This window comes from Castor canadensis, chromosome 14 (genome assembly GCF_047511655.1).
Source record: "Castor canadensis chromosome 14, mCasCan1.hap1v2, whole genome shotgun sequence".
In the NCBI taxonomy this organism is placed as follows: domain Eukaryota; kingdom Metazoa; phylum Chordata; class Mammalia; order Rodentia; family Castoridae; genus Castor; species Castor canadensis.
In genome coordinates this window covers 109,475,990-109,495,153 of record NC_133399.1, presented here as the reverse complement: position 1 = coordinate 109,495,153, position 19,164 = coordinate 109,475,990, and the positions used below count along the sequence as shown (strand labels likewise).

Below are 19,164 nucleotides of genomic sequence, written 5' to 3'. Positions count from 1 at the left end.
GATAACTTATTCCAAATAGTTAAGAAAAACTATTTTTCATTTTTCAGATTTAAACTCAGATTTGGGTCTAAACTCCTTGTCTTGTTTTGAGACTTCCTTCTTCAACAATTGATTCCACAAAGCTAACCTCCCCTCATTCCAAGGTGTCATCATTATCAGAAGCCTCCATTCATACACTGGTGACACAACACTGAACTGCTTCTTCTTTCAAGTTTCAAAGACTGTTGGAACTCTAGGTCAGAGTCAAGATAAAGAGAGTCAGGAAAGAGTTGATCATATTAAAGTACAATATACGCATGTGGGAAAATACCACAGTGGAAACCTTTTACACAATTAATATATACTTAAAAATGAAAGACAGGAATGTAAAACATCCTTTTGTGGGTAGGTACAAGTGTGACAGCAGAGGGTGAATGCCCCAAATTTACCAATTTTTATGCAAGAAATCACTGTTATAATATTTTTAAAATGTCAGTGTATTCATCATGCTTTAATCAAATAAAATCCCCCATTGCTTACTCTTTCTCTGTCGCCATGTTCCCCTATTGTTCAATAGCTTATGGTGCATTATGTTATATTATATTCATAAATAGATGGGTTGTTTCTATATTTTTTCATTCTCTAACATTTTCTTTCCCTGTCCTATCTCTCATAATCCCCTCAGCCAGACTCAATAATACAATCTTCTTCTTTCTCTCACTATATATGTATATATAATATGTATGTGTATTATATATATATATATATACATACATATATGTATATATATATGTATTTCTGGGTACATTGAACTTATAGGTCTGACTTCTACATGTGAGGGAAATCATCCTTGGCCATAATGAAAATGCACATCAAAAGACATTGAAATTCCACCTCACCCCAGGCAGAATGGCTGCCATCAGGCATACAAACAACAAATGCTGGCAAGGATGAGGAGAACAAGGAACACTTCTCCTCTGTTGAAGGGAATGTAAATGAGTGCAACTGCTATGGAAAACAGTATGGAGGTCCCTCAAAAATTAAAAATAGATCTACCATACGACCCAGCAATGCACTCCTAGGCACATATCTAAAGTACTGTGCTCCAGGTTACAGGAGAGCTACTTGTGCAACCATGCTTTGTTAGCACTGTCCACAATGGCCAAGCTTTGGAAACAGCCCAGATGACCCACAAATAATGTATAGATTAAGAAAATGTGGTATATATATATATATATATATATATATATATATATAATGGGGTTTTATTCAGTCATAAAGAAGAATGGAATTATATTGTTTGCAGGTAAATTGATGGAACTGGAGAATATCATGTTAAGTGAAATAAACCAGTCTCAAAAAGTCAGAATGACATTCTTTGTTGTGGCTTTGTTTATCTTTATTGAAACTTTTGTTTGGTTTGTAAATGTTTTTTCTTTTTTTGGAGTATATATTTTAATAAATTTTCAGGAGTATATAAATTTCTTTAAGTGCTTGGAAGGTGCAAACAACAAGAAACTATGTTTTCTTCCCATTAAATGATGGGATTAAGTATAATTGGATTAAATTTTAAAAGGCTGGGTGCAGAACAGACAATATGCTTGAATGTTTTATTAGACAAATTCATATTCATTTATTCATTTATTTTTACATTTTGAATTTATCCATTTTAATTTTTTGCTATTTAACTTTTTAAGTTTGGAATATATAGTATGTATATTTAAATTTCTTCAAATTGTTAGAAATGGTATACAAGTAAAAAGGCATTTCTTACATAAGAAGATTACATTCAATGTAATAAGAGTAAATTTGAATAGACTAGTTGCAGATTTATCAAACTGCACAAAAGTTTACTTTTTAGAAAAATATATACATATATTTCTATAAGAATTTTCTTAAATAATGCAGGAATATATACATTTGTTAAAATGCTTGGAAATGGTAAACAGCAAGTTAGTATATATTGCTTGCAGAGAGATAATAGGATTAGGTGACAAGTGCAGTCATGTGACTCTGGGTGGGACAGGTAAAGTCCTTTGGGAAACAAGTTCCCCCGCTGCCCTTTCCTCCAGATCTTGGAAACTGAGGGACTCCAACAGTTAAACACAGCTAACAGAGCCTGAGTTCCCAAGAAAGAAGAAAAAATTATACATGAGAAATTTAACTCATCTCCTGGAAATGACTTCAAATATTCAATTCCTGGCCAAAATTAAAGGCAAATTTTAATTTTACAACCTAAAAGTAAAGCAAAATACCTTTCAGAAAAGAATACCAAAACAGGAAATGACATTATATAAAACAGTATTCCCCCATGTGACATGGCTCATGAGGGATACAGATAACAGTGTTGAGATCTTTATTCTTCTTCTCCAGTCCAGTACTCCTGGAAACCAGCAGGACCAAGTTACAAAGAAAAGCTAAAAGAAAGCACCATGTGCAGTTGTTGACTCTTATAAAATGTCACTGCAGGCCCAAGAAATTCTCATGTGAAGCACTGTTGTGAATTGACCTTAGTCTCAATTTTAGGGTGGAACATTCAAGAGTCATGAAGCATTGTTGTTTGCCCAATTAAAATCCTATCCATTTCAATTTACCTGATGGCATTTGAGCCAAAATGAAGAACAAATCAAAGATAAAATAAAGTATCTTCCTGGTGGGGCCATCTTTGAAGGATGAGTTTTCAAAATAAAGGTACAGAACTTCTTTGAAATGACAAGAATCTCATTTATATTTGAAAGTAATGGCCTATGCTCTTGATCAGTGAAGTGAATCAATGAAGTACAATTGTATGCCCCATTTCCCAGGATCAAGAATAGATATAACCAAAAATAACCTTGGCGCCCATAAAGCCTCATATTTTGGGGTGTCTCACTCTCTGACCAGTTTTATGGAATGAATACCTGGCAAAAAATGAAGGACTAAGAGTCCTGTACAGTTCTTCCATAATAATCCAAATTGAGGAACTGGCTATTGTCCTCATCCCTTCCAGCTTCAGTTTCCTGGGGGAGAAATAAGAACCACTACTCAGGCTCTGCCTGTCTGTCCATGACAATTCAATACAATTCTAATGCAATAGTGTTTTGAACATATAGAATGACGGCATAGGCCTGTTGTAACCTTGCAAGACTTCAACAAAGGTGTATGCTTACTCTCCTCAGTTTTATTTTTATTGTCTATAAATGTTTCAGGGGAAGGGAAGGAGTAGCAAATATTTTGTCAACTTTACTCTGAATCCCTGCATGTTTGTAAAATATGTCACAGACCAAACTCATAATTAAGACATCCTTCTAATTCATTAGAAATATGAGTATCCAAGGTAATATTCATATCATATCCCTTCCCAAATAAATCCTGCCTGTGGCTACCTGTCACTCAAAATTATATAATGTTCTATTCTATCCTGGGATATAAAATGAAGCAATTAGAAAATGTAGGGCTGGTGGAGTTGCCCAAGTGGTAGACTGCCTGCTTTGAAAGCTGAGGCCCAGAGTTCAAACCCCATACTGCAAAGAAAGAAATGAAAATGGAACAATGAAATCAGAGAATGAGATTTACCAAGTAGAAGACTTCAGATGGATTACTTAAATTTTCAAATGTTAGTTTCCATATCTTTAAAATAAGAATATAATAATAGCATCTGCCTCAACAGGGTACTTGAGAGGATTAACTTGTGTATGGTACAAAGTGCTTAGAGGAGTGTCTGGTAATCATTAATACTCTCACAGACCTATTTCTCTGTACTTATCTTTGGCCAACTTTTCTGTAAACTTTTTTTGAGACCACTAATTCAACATGAGCCTTTCCTGACTCATAAAAGGAACTTGTGCTGAAATTTTCATGGTTTTTTGCTGTGGTTTGCAAAGATTTCAGTTTCAGAAGCTTGGTTAAAGAAGAAAGAAAAAAAATTCTAAAACAATTGTTAAGCATCCATGATAACTTAATATTTTGATCAATATATTTTCCAAATTTAAAAGAAGTTTCAGAATAAGAAAGATATCAGTAATAATTTTTCAAAAAAATAGAAAAAGACATGATAAAAGAGGTTAACACATGTATACATAGAGGATGGGGAATGAACCTAAGATTTTTTAACCATTACACATTTTTAACAACCCATAAGGCATCATGAGCCCTTCCTGACTCACAAATGGTGCTTGTGCTGGTATTTTGATGTTTTTCTCCTGTGGTTTGCAAATATTTTAGCTTCATAAGCCCAGTTAAAAAAGAAAAACACTTTCTAAGATAATTGTTATGCATCTATGATAATCATTAATATTTGATCAATATTTTTCCATACTTAAAAGGAGTGTCAAAATAAAAAATATCAATGAGAGTTTTTTGAGAAAAATGGAAAAACAAAGTTAATACATGTATACATAGAAGATATTGGGTTGAACTTAAGATTTTTTCAGCCATTAGACATTTTAACAACCCAGAGCAGGATACATCACAGGCACATAGCCAAAGTGTACGATCCCTTGTCCCCCCCATTAGGGTCCCAATTCACTGAATCACTTTATTGAAATTCTTCATAACTTTCCTTTGACTTGTGCTTTATAAATGTTGTCAGATGGGACAGTACAGCATATGCTGGGAACTGGGAGCCTCAGATCACAGATGTTCCAGATTTACTTCCCTACTTACCTCATTGGGTGGATTCTTAGCCACCTGTCTCCCCCTGCCTGGCACTTTCAGCTCAACATGGCCTCCCCCTTTCTATCATTTTCTAGCAACAGTCCATTCTGCATGGAATTGAGAGTAGATATGTAAAAGGTTGAGGTTAACAGCCTGAACCCTGGGTGTTTCAGGCAAGTTGCTGTAGTCACCAGGTCAATGGTACAAGCATGCAGCCTGGCAGGAACAAGCCTTTCACCAACATGTGGGTGGACATGGTACCTCACAGAACAGTGGCAGCAATGTCCATGGAAATCACCCAGTCACCACAGAGGGAAGGTTGACTTGACTCTGGCTTGGACAATTCACAAGGGTCCAGAGGCTGGATGGAGAACATAACAGCAGAGAATGGACCACATGTGTAGGCACACAGGAGCAAAGTGGTTATCCCAGTGGGGCACTGTTGAGATTCTTCTGTCATCTGTCAAGGATCCTTGCACCCAAGGGAATGAAAAAGTAAATAGCAAGTAAACATATGATGGCATATTGCAAGAACTGGAGAGAAATTAAAAGACTTTACATTTTGATAGTTTTAATGACATCTTTTTTCTGCTTTTTGAGTGGGGGACTTTGCATTTTCGTTTTGCACCAGGCCCAATAAATAGCTGCTTGTGATCGGGAGTTATCTTCCAACCTCAGAAAAATAAGATGATGGTTGACTCCCTCAGCACTGCCCTATATGTATTTGTCTTATTATAGGAAATCACAGGCCTCTTAGCTACTTAAAAGGACCCAAGATGGCCATTATCTATTGACTCCTATAGCATTTACTTCATTACTTCAGAGACCCTTGGCTCCAAATTCAAATTCTTACATTTCCAGTTAGTTTAAATATAGCTCAAGGTAGCACATGTTGAGCTACTTAGAGCCTGTCTGGTTTGCATACCCCACACAAAGCTGCATGTAGCATTTAATAATAATGCACCAGACAAACCCTGTAGCTGTAATTCAAGCACAGCACTTCAGGGTTTTCTGACCCAGAGACTCCCTGCTTTGCTTCTGACAGAACATCTAGATAAATAAACTTCTCTCATCCCCCTCTTCCTTGGGAGTTGGCTTCACTTCTTGTTCATGATGGTGGCCTCATACCATGGTCTCCTGGGAAGGACACCCACTCTCATACAACCTTATCAACCATAGTATAACAAAATATATTGTGTCACACTCTGTCTTGGGCCTGCCACATTCTTCATCATCTCAGACAGGATATTACACATCTTGAGTTTAAGATAAATAATCACGTGAAACTTGGAACTAATGTGGGATTCCATTGCCTTAAAAGTTCTTTTTTCCATAGGGCTCAATTATGAGTTTCTTATGTTTGCAACCTTAATTTGCTGGCAAGTTAGACTCAATCTGTAAGAAAAGTAAATAAGTAAATAAGATGAGATAAATTAGACAAATGAGATAGTGTATAAGTGAAGATGTCTGAAAATCTGTCTTATAAATATGTCTTTTTAAAGTTAGGTTTAGAAAGGAAGTGAGAAAATGTATGCTGTCAGTCTACTGTTTTCAAATGTATTATTCATAATATATAATCAATGTGTATAAAAATGCCTAGCAGAAATAGTGTGGTTATGGAGGCATAGAATATATAGGGGTATTCTCTAACAGTTTCTTTAAATGAAATGTTAATTTGTGAATAACTTTAGATGTGGTGAAACTTACAATGTTAGTATACATTCTCAGAGGGACTTCCCCTAGATACTCCTAATGTTAACATCTTATTTAACTGTGACCCTTTAGTCAAAGCCAGGAAATTAATATTGGTACTTAGCACTAACTAAAATCAGAATTCACATTTGCCTGATAGAGTCACAAAATTGTACTGGGGTTTGCAATTTAGGAGAAGGAAAACAACTGTTTTAATAATCATGATACTGCACACACACACACACACACACACACACCTGCAAATACACATACCATCCATTATGTTGTACATGATCTCAAGAGGAATGATCGCAGTTCATATTGACCTTGATCACAAGCCTAAGATGATGTCTGCAAGGTTTCTCTATCATAAAGTTATTTGTTTTCTCTTTACATATTCTGTTCTTGGAAAGTAAGCAATTTTCATTAAGTACAGGAGAACTGAGCTCTATCTTCTGAAGCAGGGAAGTATCTACATACACAATTGGAAGTCTTCTGTTAAAGCTGTCCCTTTTCTTACATTTTTTTATTCAGTCATTTATTGAAATCAGCATGACATGAAGAAACAAACTAAAGATCTCATACAAAACTTATATGAAAACTATGATTTCAGTAAGAGCAATTATTTGTTTTTTAGGGCTTTACATTTTAACAAATGTTTTGAATATATTCCAACTTTTTGTACTAGGAGTAGTGGTGGTAGTAGAAGCAGTAGATAAGAAGGGTTGTTTATCTCCCTAATGTCATGTTTTCTTAGAGAAGCACATCTCCCCACTATGTCACAAAGGAGAAGAACTCAGGTGGCTTTTTCTGCATCTACATAAGTGACTTAGTGCAAATTAAGAAACAGATTTATTGGAATAGATGTGAATCTGTAATATCTGGACTACTTCTTCTCATGGATGATCACAAATTTTAAAAGCATTGTTTTTATTTTAGATTTCTAAGGAGTCTTAGTTTCTATACACATTTTAATAATTGAAATAATACAAACACACATACACACAGAGAGAATATTTCAAAATATCCAATAAGCTCAAAACTATCTGGGACTAAACAATATGAAATATATAACACATAGTCCTCCATCTCTGTTCTCATCTCATGCCCACAGTTTTTCCTGGGAATTTTCCAAAATTAGAAAAATGACAGACTGTAGACTGAGTGACACCCACCAATGTTCGTGGGCTCTACATAGCAGAGTATGGAAGCAGGTTCATTTCTGACAAGCCTCACTGATCAAGACGCTGTTCATCTGAAGAAATGTATAAATATGGATGCTGCTGCCCTTTTCTGATGGACATTGTGCTCACCTGTCGCAACTCTCCAGGTCATGAAGAAGTTACTTTTCCTCTTTGCTAGTCTCTTCTTTCTGGCCCCAGGTAAATAAAACTAACATCTTGATAGGGAAAGCGATCAGAGGTGGTGGTCTGAACAGTGGGTTTTCCCCTGCAAACACAGGGGTATAATCAAGGATAGAATGCAAAGGCACCCTTGATCAGGTGGCCCTGCAGAGAAACACCTTGTTTGTGGCAACTTTACTCCAATACACTTCTATAAACTCTCCTCATTTTCCATTGTTTTCTAGGAAATGTTGTGACAGCTTTGAATAAATTAAGGGGCCTTAAATTTATTAAAGAGGCCTTTTGGTTCCTGTTCTCGTGCTCGTTAACAAAACCAACAAATGGGCAATGGAAAAATGAAAGGGTCTATCATGTTTTAAAATATATTTATGCTATACAACAAAAGTGATAATAAAGAAGGTAAAGGGAAAATGGAAGAGGAAAGGGTTGGATCTATGTGTGCTCATCACAGCATTAGACAAAGTTGCATAACGGAGATAGCACTTTGCTAATCACAGACTACAAAGCTGAATACTGTGACAAAAGTTTCACATAATGCACTAGTTCTATAAATTCAGTGCTTTTCAGAAAAATTCTGGCCTGCCTCTCCTTTAATTATGTCCAGAGCAAGTTTTTGTTCGGAGGATCTATTTTACATATGTTTTATAGACAAAGAACTTGAAATGCAGATGACCTAGGCATCTTTGCAAAGCCATACAGAGAAGCAAGAGTAGCAAGAAGGGAAGCCCAACTCTTCCTTGCTACAGTGAGAAGTGTCTGAGATGTCATCCCCACACTAGAGCGCTCTTCTTTTACTGACAGGATTAGCTTTTATAACAATGGTAAAGAAATCATCATTTATGTTATACCACTGTACCAGGTAAATACACACTTGAAAGTGAATTAATACAGGTGGCTCCTTTCCTTGTGTAGCCGAGAATGCATTTTTTGATGATAAATGCTACAAACTTAAAGGGAGATGCGTGCCTTCTTGTCGGAAAAATGAAGAATTCGTTGCTCTCTGCCAGAAGGCTCTGAAGTGCTGTGTGATAATCCAACCATGTGGGAAGAATGAATATAATCTTTGAGACTGAAGACTCAGACTTCTAAGAGAAACTGAGTGTCCTAGCTTCTTCTTTTCACTCTGACCTCTGCAGATATTTCAACAAAAATAAATGACTGGTCTTGATCAGTGTCAAGTGCTTTGTTTACAAGGGAGAACATGACCAGCTAAGCTTTATGACCTCTTTCTCCTGGTTTATTTTTCTATAGATTTGAGATAAGGTAATTATCACAAAGCCATCTGATACTTCTCTTAAAAGTGATTACAAAAGACCATCAATAAACTCTAACTTCATCTCAGACCATGAACTTCAACTTATTAAGGTAAGAGAGAGAAAGATAGAAAGGAGGAGAAGTAAGAGAAGGAGGAATAGAGATGGGAAGGGAAGGAAGAGAAGGAAGGAAGGAAGGAAGGAAAGAAGGAAGCAACAAAGGAAGGAACGAAGGAAAGAAGGAAGACAAGAGTAACTAAATGGAAATATGTAGATGGATAGTTCCATTAGTAATAGATGATAGATAGATATCAAAAACTTTATGTGCCACACATCTGTTTATCATCTTGATTCCATGCCTTTAATTGGGACCAATAAAATATTTCCTATGGATTGCCCTATACACATAAATCTGAGATTAAATTTCTAGGTAATAGGCTTATAAACATCACTATGATTCTCAGTTCCACTGGTATCTCATTCCCAAACTCACTTTCTACTCCTGTTTCGAACTTGAAGTCGAATTCTCTTCTGACTCAATGCCTTAATTTCACTGCTATGATCTGAATGTGTCTCTCTAAAAATCATGTTTAATGCAAATCCCATTGTAATGTTGTTAAGAGATGACTGCAGTCCTATGAATGGGGATTAAAAATTTTAAAGGTTAAAGGAAGCTGCTACTTTGCCCCTTTCACACATGTGAAAACACAGCATTTATTCTTCCTTTCTGCCATCTGAGGACATAGCAACAGATGTCATCTTGGAAGTAGGGATAGGGTCCTCACTATATATCAAATTTCTTGAGCCTTGATATGGGGCAGGCAGGAAGAAAGGGAATAGTAATAAGAAGAGCTAAGGAACAGGTATGGCACCATGTCTGGGTACCAATGTTACTGCTCCACCATTGTCCTGAAGTAACAATTGACTACTGTGCATCATCCAATGGTCCCCAGAATCTTCTGCGATGGGGACTTTCCTAAATTTAGAGGTTATCCAGAGGCCTCATTTACATCTCACTGTAGTTATCATTTCATGGATGCACCTCCCTCAAAAAGCCATCTTGGCTATGAGGACACCCTATCAGGTAAATCACTTCCTGTTCCCTGTATATGGTTATGTTTATACTTTCACTTGCATAGCCATTAGCATAATCATTAAACCCTAACCATAAAATTGTCTAAGTCAGAGGCTTGTGGTACTTGATCGCTTGGCAGACGGCTTACCTGCAGTTTCCTTTGGGTGTGTGCTATCACTTTACAATAACTTTTGCTTAATAAAGTCTAGCTTTGTTTGCATAAATGTGCTCTGCTAAAGATTCTTCTGTGTGTCCTCTCCTGAATTTGCTTTTTGGTGAGTTCCAGGATTTGTTGTTTGTCTTCCCTTACGCTTTTTGCCTCCCAAAACTGTGAGCAATAAGTGACTATTATTTATGAGGTAATCAGTCTAGAGCATTTTGCTGTAGCACATAAGCAGATTAAGACAATAATCTACTGTAAGGGAGGATCTACTATGTTTCCCACATTTAAACCCCAGTTTTGGTTTCCCACTGGGTCATAAATCAAGCTTTACCCTCCTCTCCATTTGTCAAGGTTAATGTACTTAATACCTGGGAGATCTCTGACATTGCCATGAGAGGCACTTTTTAGTCACACTTCGATTTGAGAAAATTGTAGATTCACATGCATTTGTAAAAATAATACAGAGATACTTGCATCTTTGACCCACTCTCTCCCAAGAGCAGCATCCTGCATAATTGTAGTGTGGATATTGCCAGGATATTGCCGTGATATAAAGCTTTTCCAATACAGTTTTCCTCCTTGTTACTCTTTTAGAGCCAGACCCTATCCCTTCCATCTCCACCTTTTCAGCCCCAGGTGTTTCTAACTTGTTCACCATTTCTTATAATTTTGTCCTATTGAGAATGTCATATAAATGAAATCATACATTTTGTGACCTTTTTGGCATATATTTCTTTCATTTAGCCTAATTTTCAGGAGATTCATCAGATTTGCTGCTGAGCTCCTACTCTTGACATTCATAATGGGTCTCTCCCTGCAATGCGATATTACTCCAGGGTCTAAAAGAACATGTCTGCAGCCAAACTGAAGGCCCAGGGCCCTCTCTACTGTTATTACAGCATAAACATGATCATGATACACAGCAAAAGGTACATTTCTTGCCAATTTCTTCAGTACGTCTGATGCTGTGACCTGAGGGATCCTTGCTGGAACAACGATGGCACGGCCATGGTGGTGACAGAAGGTGACATTTCATGTGCCAGTTTTGCTCAAATAATTAACTGAGAGACCATCAGACTGAGGTGGCTCCAGTGATCTGGATTTTCTATTTAAAAAGTGAAACCTAATTGAGTGTAAATGGCAAAATAAAACATTATCAAATTGGAAATTGCCAACTAAGTTGTAAGTAGAGACTTTCCACTGAACATATCCCCAAAAGGCTACAGCTCCATTAGTTAATCAAGCGCTTTCTTTGCTTTATTGTCATGGTCATTCTCCCTTGTGCACCTTTGATGGAGCCCCAAAAAATTTCAGATCTGCAGTGTCCCAACTCATAACTTGCTGTCTGCTCAAACATAACCTTTAAAATGTTAAAAAATGTAAATTTGTATTTTAACCTTCCATTAATTGAGAGCTTTGATTTTATTCATCGAAGTTTTTTACTTCCCTGCATATAGATCCTGTGCAGGTTTGTTAAGCATATACCTCACATTTTAACTGTGTCTGGTGTTATTGCAAATGATACTGTATTTTTTAAATTTCAGATTCCTATTGTTTACTGCTAGTATATAGAAAAGCAATTTGCTTTTGTGTTTTAACTTTGCATTTCACAACTATTTCCAGGAGCTTTTTGTTATAATTGATTCTTTGGGATTCTCTTTTTTTTATTTCTTGTTGGTGAGGTGCAGTACTGGAGTATGAACTCAGGGCTAGGCAAGCACTTGACCACTTGAGCTATACCTCTAGTCCTTTTTTCCTTTATGTTATTTTTTAGATAAGGATCTTATGCATTTTTGCCCAAGGCCAACCTCAGACCACTTTTCTTCTGATCTGTGATCAAAGTCTCCAGAGTAGCTGCGATTGCAGATGTGGGCCACCTAACATAGCCTGGGATTTTCTACATAGACAAGCCTACCATTTGTGAACAAAGACATTTTTATTTGTTTACTTTATATAAATTTTATTTCTTGTACTTGTCTTGTTGTAATAGCTGTAAGTTTCAGTTGAGGATTATGTATTCATGCTAAAAGGTACTGGTGTTTTGAGAAGTATATAATTAAAAACCAAATTTTTCCCAGTCCAGATATTATTCAATAAACATTATACAAGTACATGTCCTGCATCCCAGGCAATCTACCAACAGATAAAACAAAAAGGAATCTCCCTTGTACAGACAAGCAGATCCAACCTATCACATACATGATTTCTTGACTGTTCATGCCAGTGCTTCTTAGTTCTCCAATTTATCTGCCTGACACCCTTTACCTGCTTTGCATTTGCAACTTGCTGCATGAACACTACTGTCATCTAGTTTGCTTCCCATGAGTGAATAAAATGTGGAAATGTGCTGGGACTTGTCTGTTCCCTGTGACCATTGCTCTGGGTGCCCCATCAGCAATACTGAGTCTTCCTGCACTGCATCCTTCTGCTCGCCTCCCCAGCCCTGCACCATGGGCTGAAGACCTTCCCTGCCCTGTCTTGCTTCCTCTCCCCTTATCCTCCAACTAAGGTAATTCCAACTAAATTAATCTCCTTTGTATTTCCTGATGATGTCTGCCCTTTTGAGGAGCCAAATGGACACATTTGGTGACCCCTGATTGCTTTTTTGTGTGTAAGGAGGACAGGTCTTAAGTGGCTGCTCTGTGGCACACATGACTGCTACATTTTTCTTCACGTGTGAGCATGGTGCTGCCTACCAGAGTTTGTCTAATCTGTACTCCAAAAGAGGAGAGTTCATTCAGGGATGTTGGTTTTGAAGTTTGGACATCTTTACTTTCTCTAAAATTTTTCATTATACTTCCTAAACGTAAAATAATCTGCTGTTTTGCCTAAGGGCACTTGGTATTTTGCTTGTGGGTAGAGGTAGGAATTAAATCTAAGTGCATAAGCTCTCTGGAAGGATAAAGAGTAAAATTACCAGTTATTTGGTGCATTTTCAGAAATACAACATTCCAATAAGTTCTCCTTTTATAGCTCTTTTCTAATTCTTGCTCTTTTCATTCTGATCTCCTTGCCAGTCTGATATTCTGTAGCGAGACACCACACTGTTCGAAGATGCCCTCCACAAAATATGCTCAGTGTCACCTATTGCTATCCTCATAACTCATGCTTCTGTCCCTGAAATGTCCTGAGACCCTCTTGGGTATTCATGACCTCCCAGATGATGTGTCTTTCTACTGTTTGAAGCACCGTGTTTACTTTTTTACTTCTTTGCTTCAGAGATATTCTGGGAATGATGGATACTAACACCACTTACCTACACCAGTATTTCCCACAAGGAGCTACTTCATAAAATTTACATGGACCTGATTAATGTCAGTATAAATGAAACAGAACTGAAAGCACTTTCGCCAAGATCACACAGGGTCAGAGCTGAAAGCAGTCTCATTCAACGCCTAATGGAATTCTTACTTCAGGTCAGGAAGCAAATGAAGTGACTTGAGCTTTCTATACAGCAATCACACTTCTTCCTACCACACCCAACCTTAGTACTGTTCAACTGGTATTTTGATGTCCCAAAGCCTCCCTGCCTCACTGCCTCTTGGTGAGTGCTCACCCAGGAATGCAGCAGTAGGTTAGCTCCAGTCTTCAAGAGCCACACTCGGCTGATAGAGCTGCTACTCATGCCTCCACCTGCTTCTTCTTCTCTGCAGCAACTCTTGCATTATGAGGAGTCTTGTGCTGGTTTTAGGCATTTCTCTTCAACTCTACCAAGATCCTCTGGGTAAAATAGACTTGTAGAGAAACACATAGGCTGGCACAGGATGGGAAGTCAGGTGTGTGTGTGTTTGTGTGTGTGTGTGGAGGGACACCCAGTTAAGAAAATAGATCCTGAAGGATTCAGCACCGTTCTTCAATCATAGTATTTACCTTTTCACCTTCATTGAATTTGTTAGTAAAATGTTATTGTAAAAGATAGTCCACTTATTTTTCTTCTTCATTGAGGCTTACCATCTCAAGGAGAAAAATAAAACAAAACAAAAATGCAAGGACCAGGAGTTGGGTGTCATAGACAGTCCCTGGCTACCCACAATAGTAATTCCTCTTGGACTCCTAAGTGGTGGGTACTCACTAATCATCCTCACTCCATTGTACGTCAAGGTCAAGCAGACATTGTTGACTTTGTGAAATGAGATGCTTTTACCCATCTGCCTCCTTTGGAACAGCTTTGCTCTGCCAAGAAAGGGAACCTACTCATCCTCCAAAATTTGACACTTTTCCCATGAAATCAGGTTGTTAAAATTAAGAGAAATGCAGGGTTTTAGCAGGTAAAGGGTTAATACTGATAACTCAAAGAGCAGACATTGCAGATTCTGCTGAGGAAATTTCCATAGTTAGCCTGAAATGTCAGCAATGTTTGGACTCCTATGTTAATCTGTGTATCTTGAAGCATATAGCTATATAGCATTAGGTTTGGAATGGTATGAGATTTCATCTACTCAGATTCCCTCCATTTAAGGCAGATCTAAATACTCCATAGTGCAGAGACTCACTCACCAAGTCTAACTGTTGTGGGGCTAAAACCATAGATGACCATTAGACACACACAATCCTTCCTTCTCTGTACAGTGGACATCCTGGGTTGTGAGGGATGCCCAACATTCTCTCCTTCCCCATCTTACAATGTCTGCAGTGATTCCCCTAGGTTCATTCTTTTCAAAAACTAAACGTTTAGCTTAACTTCGTTTGTCCTTCTTCCTAGATTTTTTGACAGACACTTTTATAAAATTCCATCACCATATCCCAGGATAGTGATATATTCATCCAAAAAAGAGCTCTCTTCAACTTATGATCACATGGCAACTAACCAGTCCAGGTAGAAATCATGGCTCAGTCACTCCAAGGCCAGGAGTTGCTCATTTAGAGCTGGCTGTCGTGCCTGTACTTGGCTACTAAGGGTGGGCCACACAGGCCTATGTTTCTCATTCAGAGACACACTTAGGAGGAAGCTAATCAGGAGAAAAGTAGAGGTGACCTGGGGGATAGGCGAACAATGGCATGTTGCCCACCGTTATTACCTGTTGTTCTTGCTTTTGGTAACTTTGACTCTTACAGTCTTTGAAACCCTCCAAATTGCCACAAAGGCTGGGAATTAGTGCCTAGATACACATCTTGTTACCTAAGTAATAGACACATTTCTTCTCAGGGCCTTAATTCTCATCTATAAATAAATTGCTTGTGAAGGCTTCCTCAAAACTGAGTCTAGCATTTATAATGCTAACTTCTCTTTCTATCCCATTACACATCTTCCTTCATTCTAAACTTCTTTTACCCTGAGCTTATACAGATGCCCCACACACCTCTGCTCCAGACAGTAAAGTGGTTGGATCCAAATGTGTCCAAAGGCACAGAGCTTGTACTCAGCCAGCATCTAAGCACTCAGAATAGTAAGGATTCGACTCCCTTCACTCCTACCTTCCTTGCCTTTGCTCTGACCCACAGGCTTGCTGCTGAGTGAAGGTCACCATCTACTGAGGCATCCCAACCCTAAGTCACATAAAGATCTACAAGCATATGATTCAGTCAGTGCAACCCATTAGTGAATTCAGATGTTTAAGCATTATAAATGAGAAGTGTTCTAGGACAAAGAAAGACAAAAAAACTCTGGTCCAAAGGAAAGCAGTCCATTTGAGGTCTGTCCATTCTGCTTTCTGGAAATGGAAAGGTTGGGAGGAAAAGGATGCAAGACTTAGCTGAAACAGATGTCCTTGGGACTGAGCCTCGGAACAGAGGACCACATGTAGCCCAGACAATGTCCATCAGACCTTCAGATCTTCTCCTGACATCATCCTCCAGACCTGGTTCCTGCTAGTGCAGGGAGCTATCACTAAGAGTGTTTCCTGCAGAGCTCTGGGTAGGACACGCTTTCAGTCTCCCTTGTACTCCTATCTCTATCACCAGCCCTGCTTCTGGGCAATCCTGCTACTGCTACAAGGTTCACAGTTTGGCATGTTAGATAACTAAGTTAAAAGGCTGCTTTCCACTTCCAAGAGCACACATGAGAAAGAGAAATGAAATCCACTTTTCCAACACTGGTTCTGGGCAGAGAGCCAAATGACCAGGAATCTAATCTGTTCCAATCTCCTCTACATGACTAACACCTACTGTGTTCTATTCTAGTCCAGCCCGTCATCCATCCATTTATTCAATAGATAGTTATGTAGTGCATGTTAGGTCCCTAATACCAGATAAATGACTGAACAACATGAACTTTGTCATGAAACTCAATGACCTTTTATCCCAATTAAGAAGAGCAAAATCTAAAAAAAAATTCCAAGTTGGGTTAATTATGATAAAGAATGAAAATATATGGGGAGAAATGCAGTTTGGGAGCAGTACTCAATAAGCGTATGGGGAGGTTTCCCTAGTGTTGTGACCTTTAGGTTGAGAGATGAAGGTTCTAAGTGGTCATTCATGGGCAAGGGAGAAAAAACCTCCAAGAGAAAGTCCAGCAGTGAAGGAGTTAAGAGTTGGTACAAGAGGCCATAAAGGATGGCCAGACACAGTGCAGTCAGGGCCAGAGTGGGGCAACATGCATTTGAAGAGATGACCCAGGATCAGCCCAAGAGACCTTTGTAGACCTGGAAAGGGGATTTGTTGGATTGAATCAAAAAGTAATAGTCAACGGTTGTAAGGAATTAAGGAGGATTGTGACATGGACACGTTTTTATTTAGAAATAGAAATAATGCTGAATGAGAGGCAGAGGGTGAGGTTAATCAGTTGGAAAGTGGATGAGGGAGGTGCTGAGGGAATAATTCACTAAAGTGCCCTTGGAACTGCTTGCCAGAGGTCTCTGTGGCCTCCACATTGGATTTAAGTCATATCTCAAAAGATCTTGGTGTTCAGAGTCTTGCCTTTGGGTCCTAGGGCACAGTTAATCACAGTGACTTCTTTGTTGTTAGTGAGATGTGATCTGGAAGTAAACAGAATATGGCTATGCCACTGCTCACTGCTGCAGGATGTGTAAAGAATAGGAAAAAATTGAAAAATGTCCCAACACCTACGCATGCTGCTTGAAAATGTGGAGTGAGAGCTAACTGAGTCATATGAAATGGTAAATACAGGGCTGTAAGTACCAAGAGTTGCCCATGGCAAGACCTCTGTGTCTTCCCCTTCCCAAGGTTGTACAATAAAGACATCCCAAGACAAGCTAGATCCAGTCATCAAGCAAGGCTCATACTCTCCCACACAAGGCAAAGACAACATGAAGGAATGCAGGAGAACACCAAGCCCACAGGGTCTTCTCTGGCTGTCACAGGGAGCATACAGTGTAGATGAAGCACAGGTGAGTAAATAAAGACAATGTGGTGAACAGGCACAATAGAGAATTATTTGGCCATAAAGAAAAACATTATGTCATTTTCAGGGAAAGGCATGGCACTGGAGATTGTCATGGTAACTGAAATAAAAGTCTCATATAAACAACTATCACATGTATTCTTTCACATGTGGAATCTGAGAGGAAAAGGGGGACTCTTTGGGATATGGAAGGGAAAAGGGGGAAAGAAAGGGTAATAGAAGTTGGGAATATAATCAAAGCACATTGTACACATGCATTGAAATTCATATGAAACCCCCTAACTTGAAAATTTAAAAATTAATTAGTTAGCTGGGCATCATTGGCTCATCTCTCTAATCCTAGCTTCTCAGGAGGCAGAGATCAGGAGGATCACAAGTTTGATACCAGCTTAGGCAAATAGTTTCTGAGACCCTGTCTTGAAAATACTTAACACAAAAAAGGGCTGGCAGAGTGGATCCAGTGGTAAAGTGACTGCCTAGCCCATGTGAGACCCTAAGTTCAAACCCTATTATCACCAAAAAAGAATAATTATTAATTAACAGAATTAGTTTTGGCTGAATAAAGACTAAATGTATATCTGTATGCATTCAGCCATAAACCTAAGTGAAACATCACTTGCTTTTTTCTGCATGACTTCTAAAAATTTATCTGGATGACACTGCCTTTCTTTACTAATCAAAATTCTGATTAGCATTTACGTGTCTTTTGGCAATTAAAATGGGAAGTAAACCAGTAAGTGAAGTTCATTTAGAATACACTATGCTTCAAAATACAGACCTCAGGAGAAAACAAAAGGGATGAAATTAGATGAGAACACTGAGGGAACTCTTGTAACCAAATGGGCTGACCAGGCAGGTGTCAATGGAGCATCATATCCAGCAGACGGCACTTCTGCCACTGGGCAGGATTCACTGGGTTGCTTTGGGCTTACTATCTTGAAAACTGGAAAAAGAGAGAAGTACTAAAACATATGAACTGCCATTTTTGTCCAAACTGTATCACAGAAGCACCAAATGGTTTATGAAGAAAACCTTCCCTCTACAATAGAAGTTTAGCCAAAAATGAGGTATCATGATTTTCAAAACACATCAGGAAATAATCAGCCTATTACTGACACTAGCTACTAAAAGAAGCAAGAAAGACAATGTGATATCCTGCGTCTCCTCAGTGAGGTACACAGAATCTAGGCCTGGACACTAACATCACCTTACCTTTTAAGTGTGTAAACCTAGGCTGGGTTGTACCTCTCAAGTCCTACACAGTATAACGAACCTACACGTGGTCATCCCTCTCTTCAATATGTGCTCAGTCTTGTTTCTTCCCTTTGTAAGCTCACCTCTCCTATATTAATTCCAAGACTGGTAAATTATTTTCAAGATTTCATATTTGAATATGAGACAGGTTAAATTATGGAGGATGAGGCAGGAAAAAAAAGAAAACTAAAATCCAGTGCATGAAGAAAAATAATAAATGAATTATCAGCCAGATGCTAAAAATAAGTCCTATATTAATAGATAAATTGAAGGACAACCATTTTTTAACCTTGCAATATTAATTTGCTCTACATAACACATTATGAATAAATATCTCAAGAAAATATCTGGTAAATCTCATCTGTGGAGTAAAATGAGACCTTATTAAGAAAGATTATATATCTCTTCATGATGGACTTTTTTGCCCTAACTAAGCATCTTTTGTGAGA

General features: G+C 38.1%; 1 protein-coding gene across 1 annotated transcript; it reads left to right on the top strand.

Annotated features, from left to right (window-relative positions):
- Window positions 1-7,639: 7,639 nt before the first annotated feature.
- LOC109681031 (beta-defensin 15-like) lies at window positions 7,640-8,737 on the top strand. Its single transcript, XM_020155620.2, has 2 exons — window positions 7,640-7,688; window positions 8,583-8,737. Exons 1-2 carry the CDS (start codon window positions 7,640-7,642, stop codon window positions 8,735-8,737), a joined length of 204 nt encoding a protein of 67 aa, XP_020011209.1.
- The last annotated feature ends 10,427 nt before the right edge of the window (window positions 8,738-19,164 follow it).

Coding starts and splice junctions, on each gene's coding strand:
- LOC109681031 (XM_020155620.2), top strand. CDS start 7,640: ATGAAGAAGTTACTTTTCCTCTTTGCTAGTCTCTTCTTTCTGGCCCCA. Junction 7,689..8,582: donor TCTCTTCTTTCTGGCCCCAG/GTAAATAAAACT, acceptor TTCCTTGTGTAG/CCGAGAATGCATTTTTTGAT.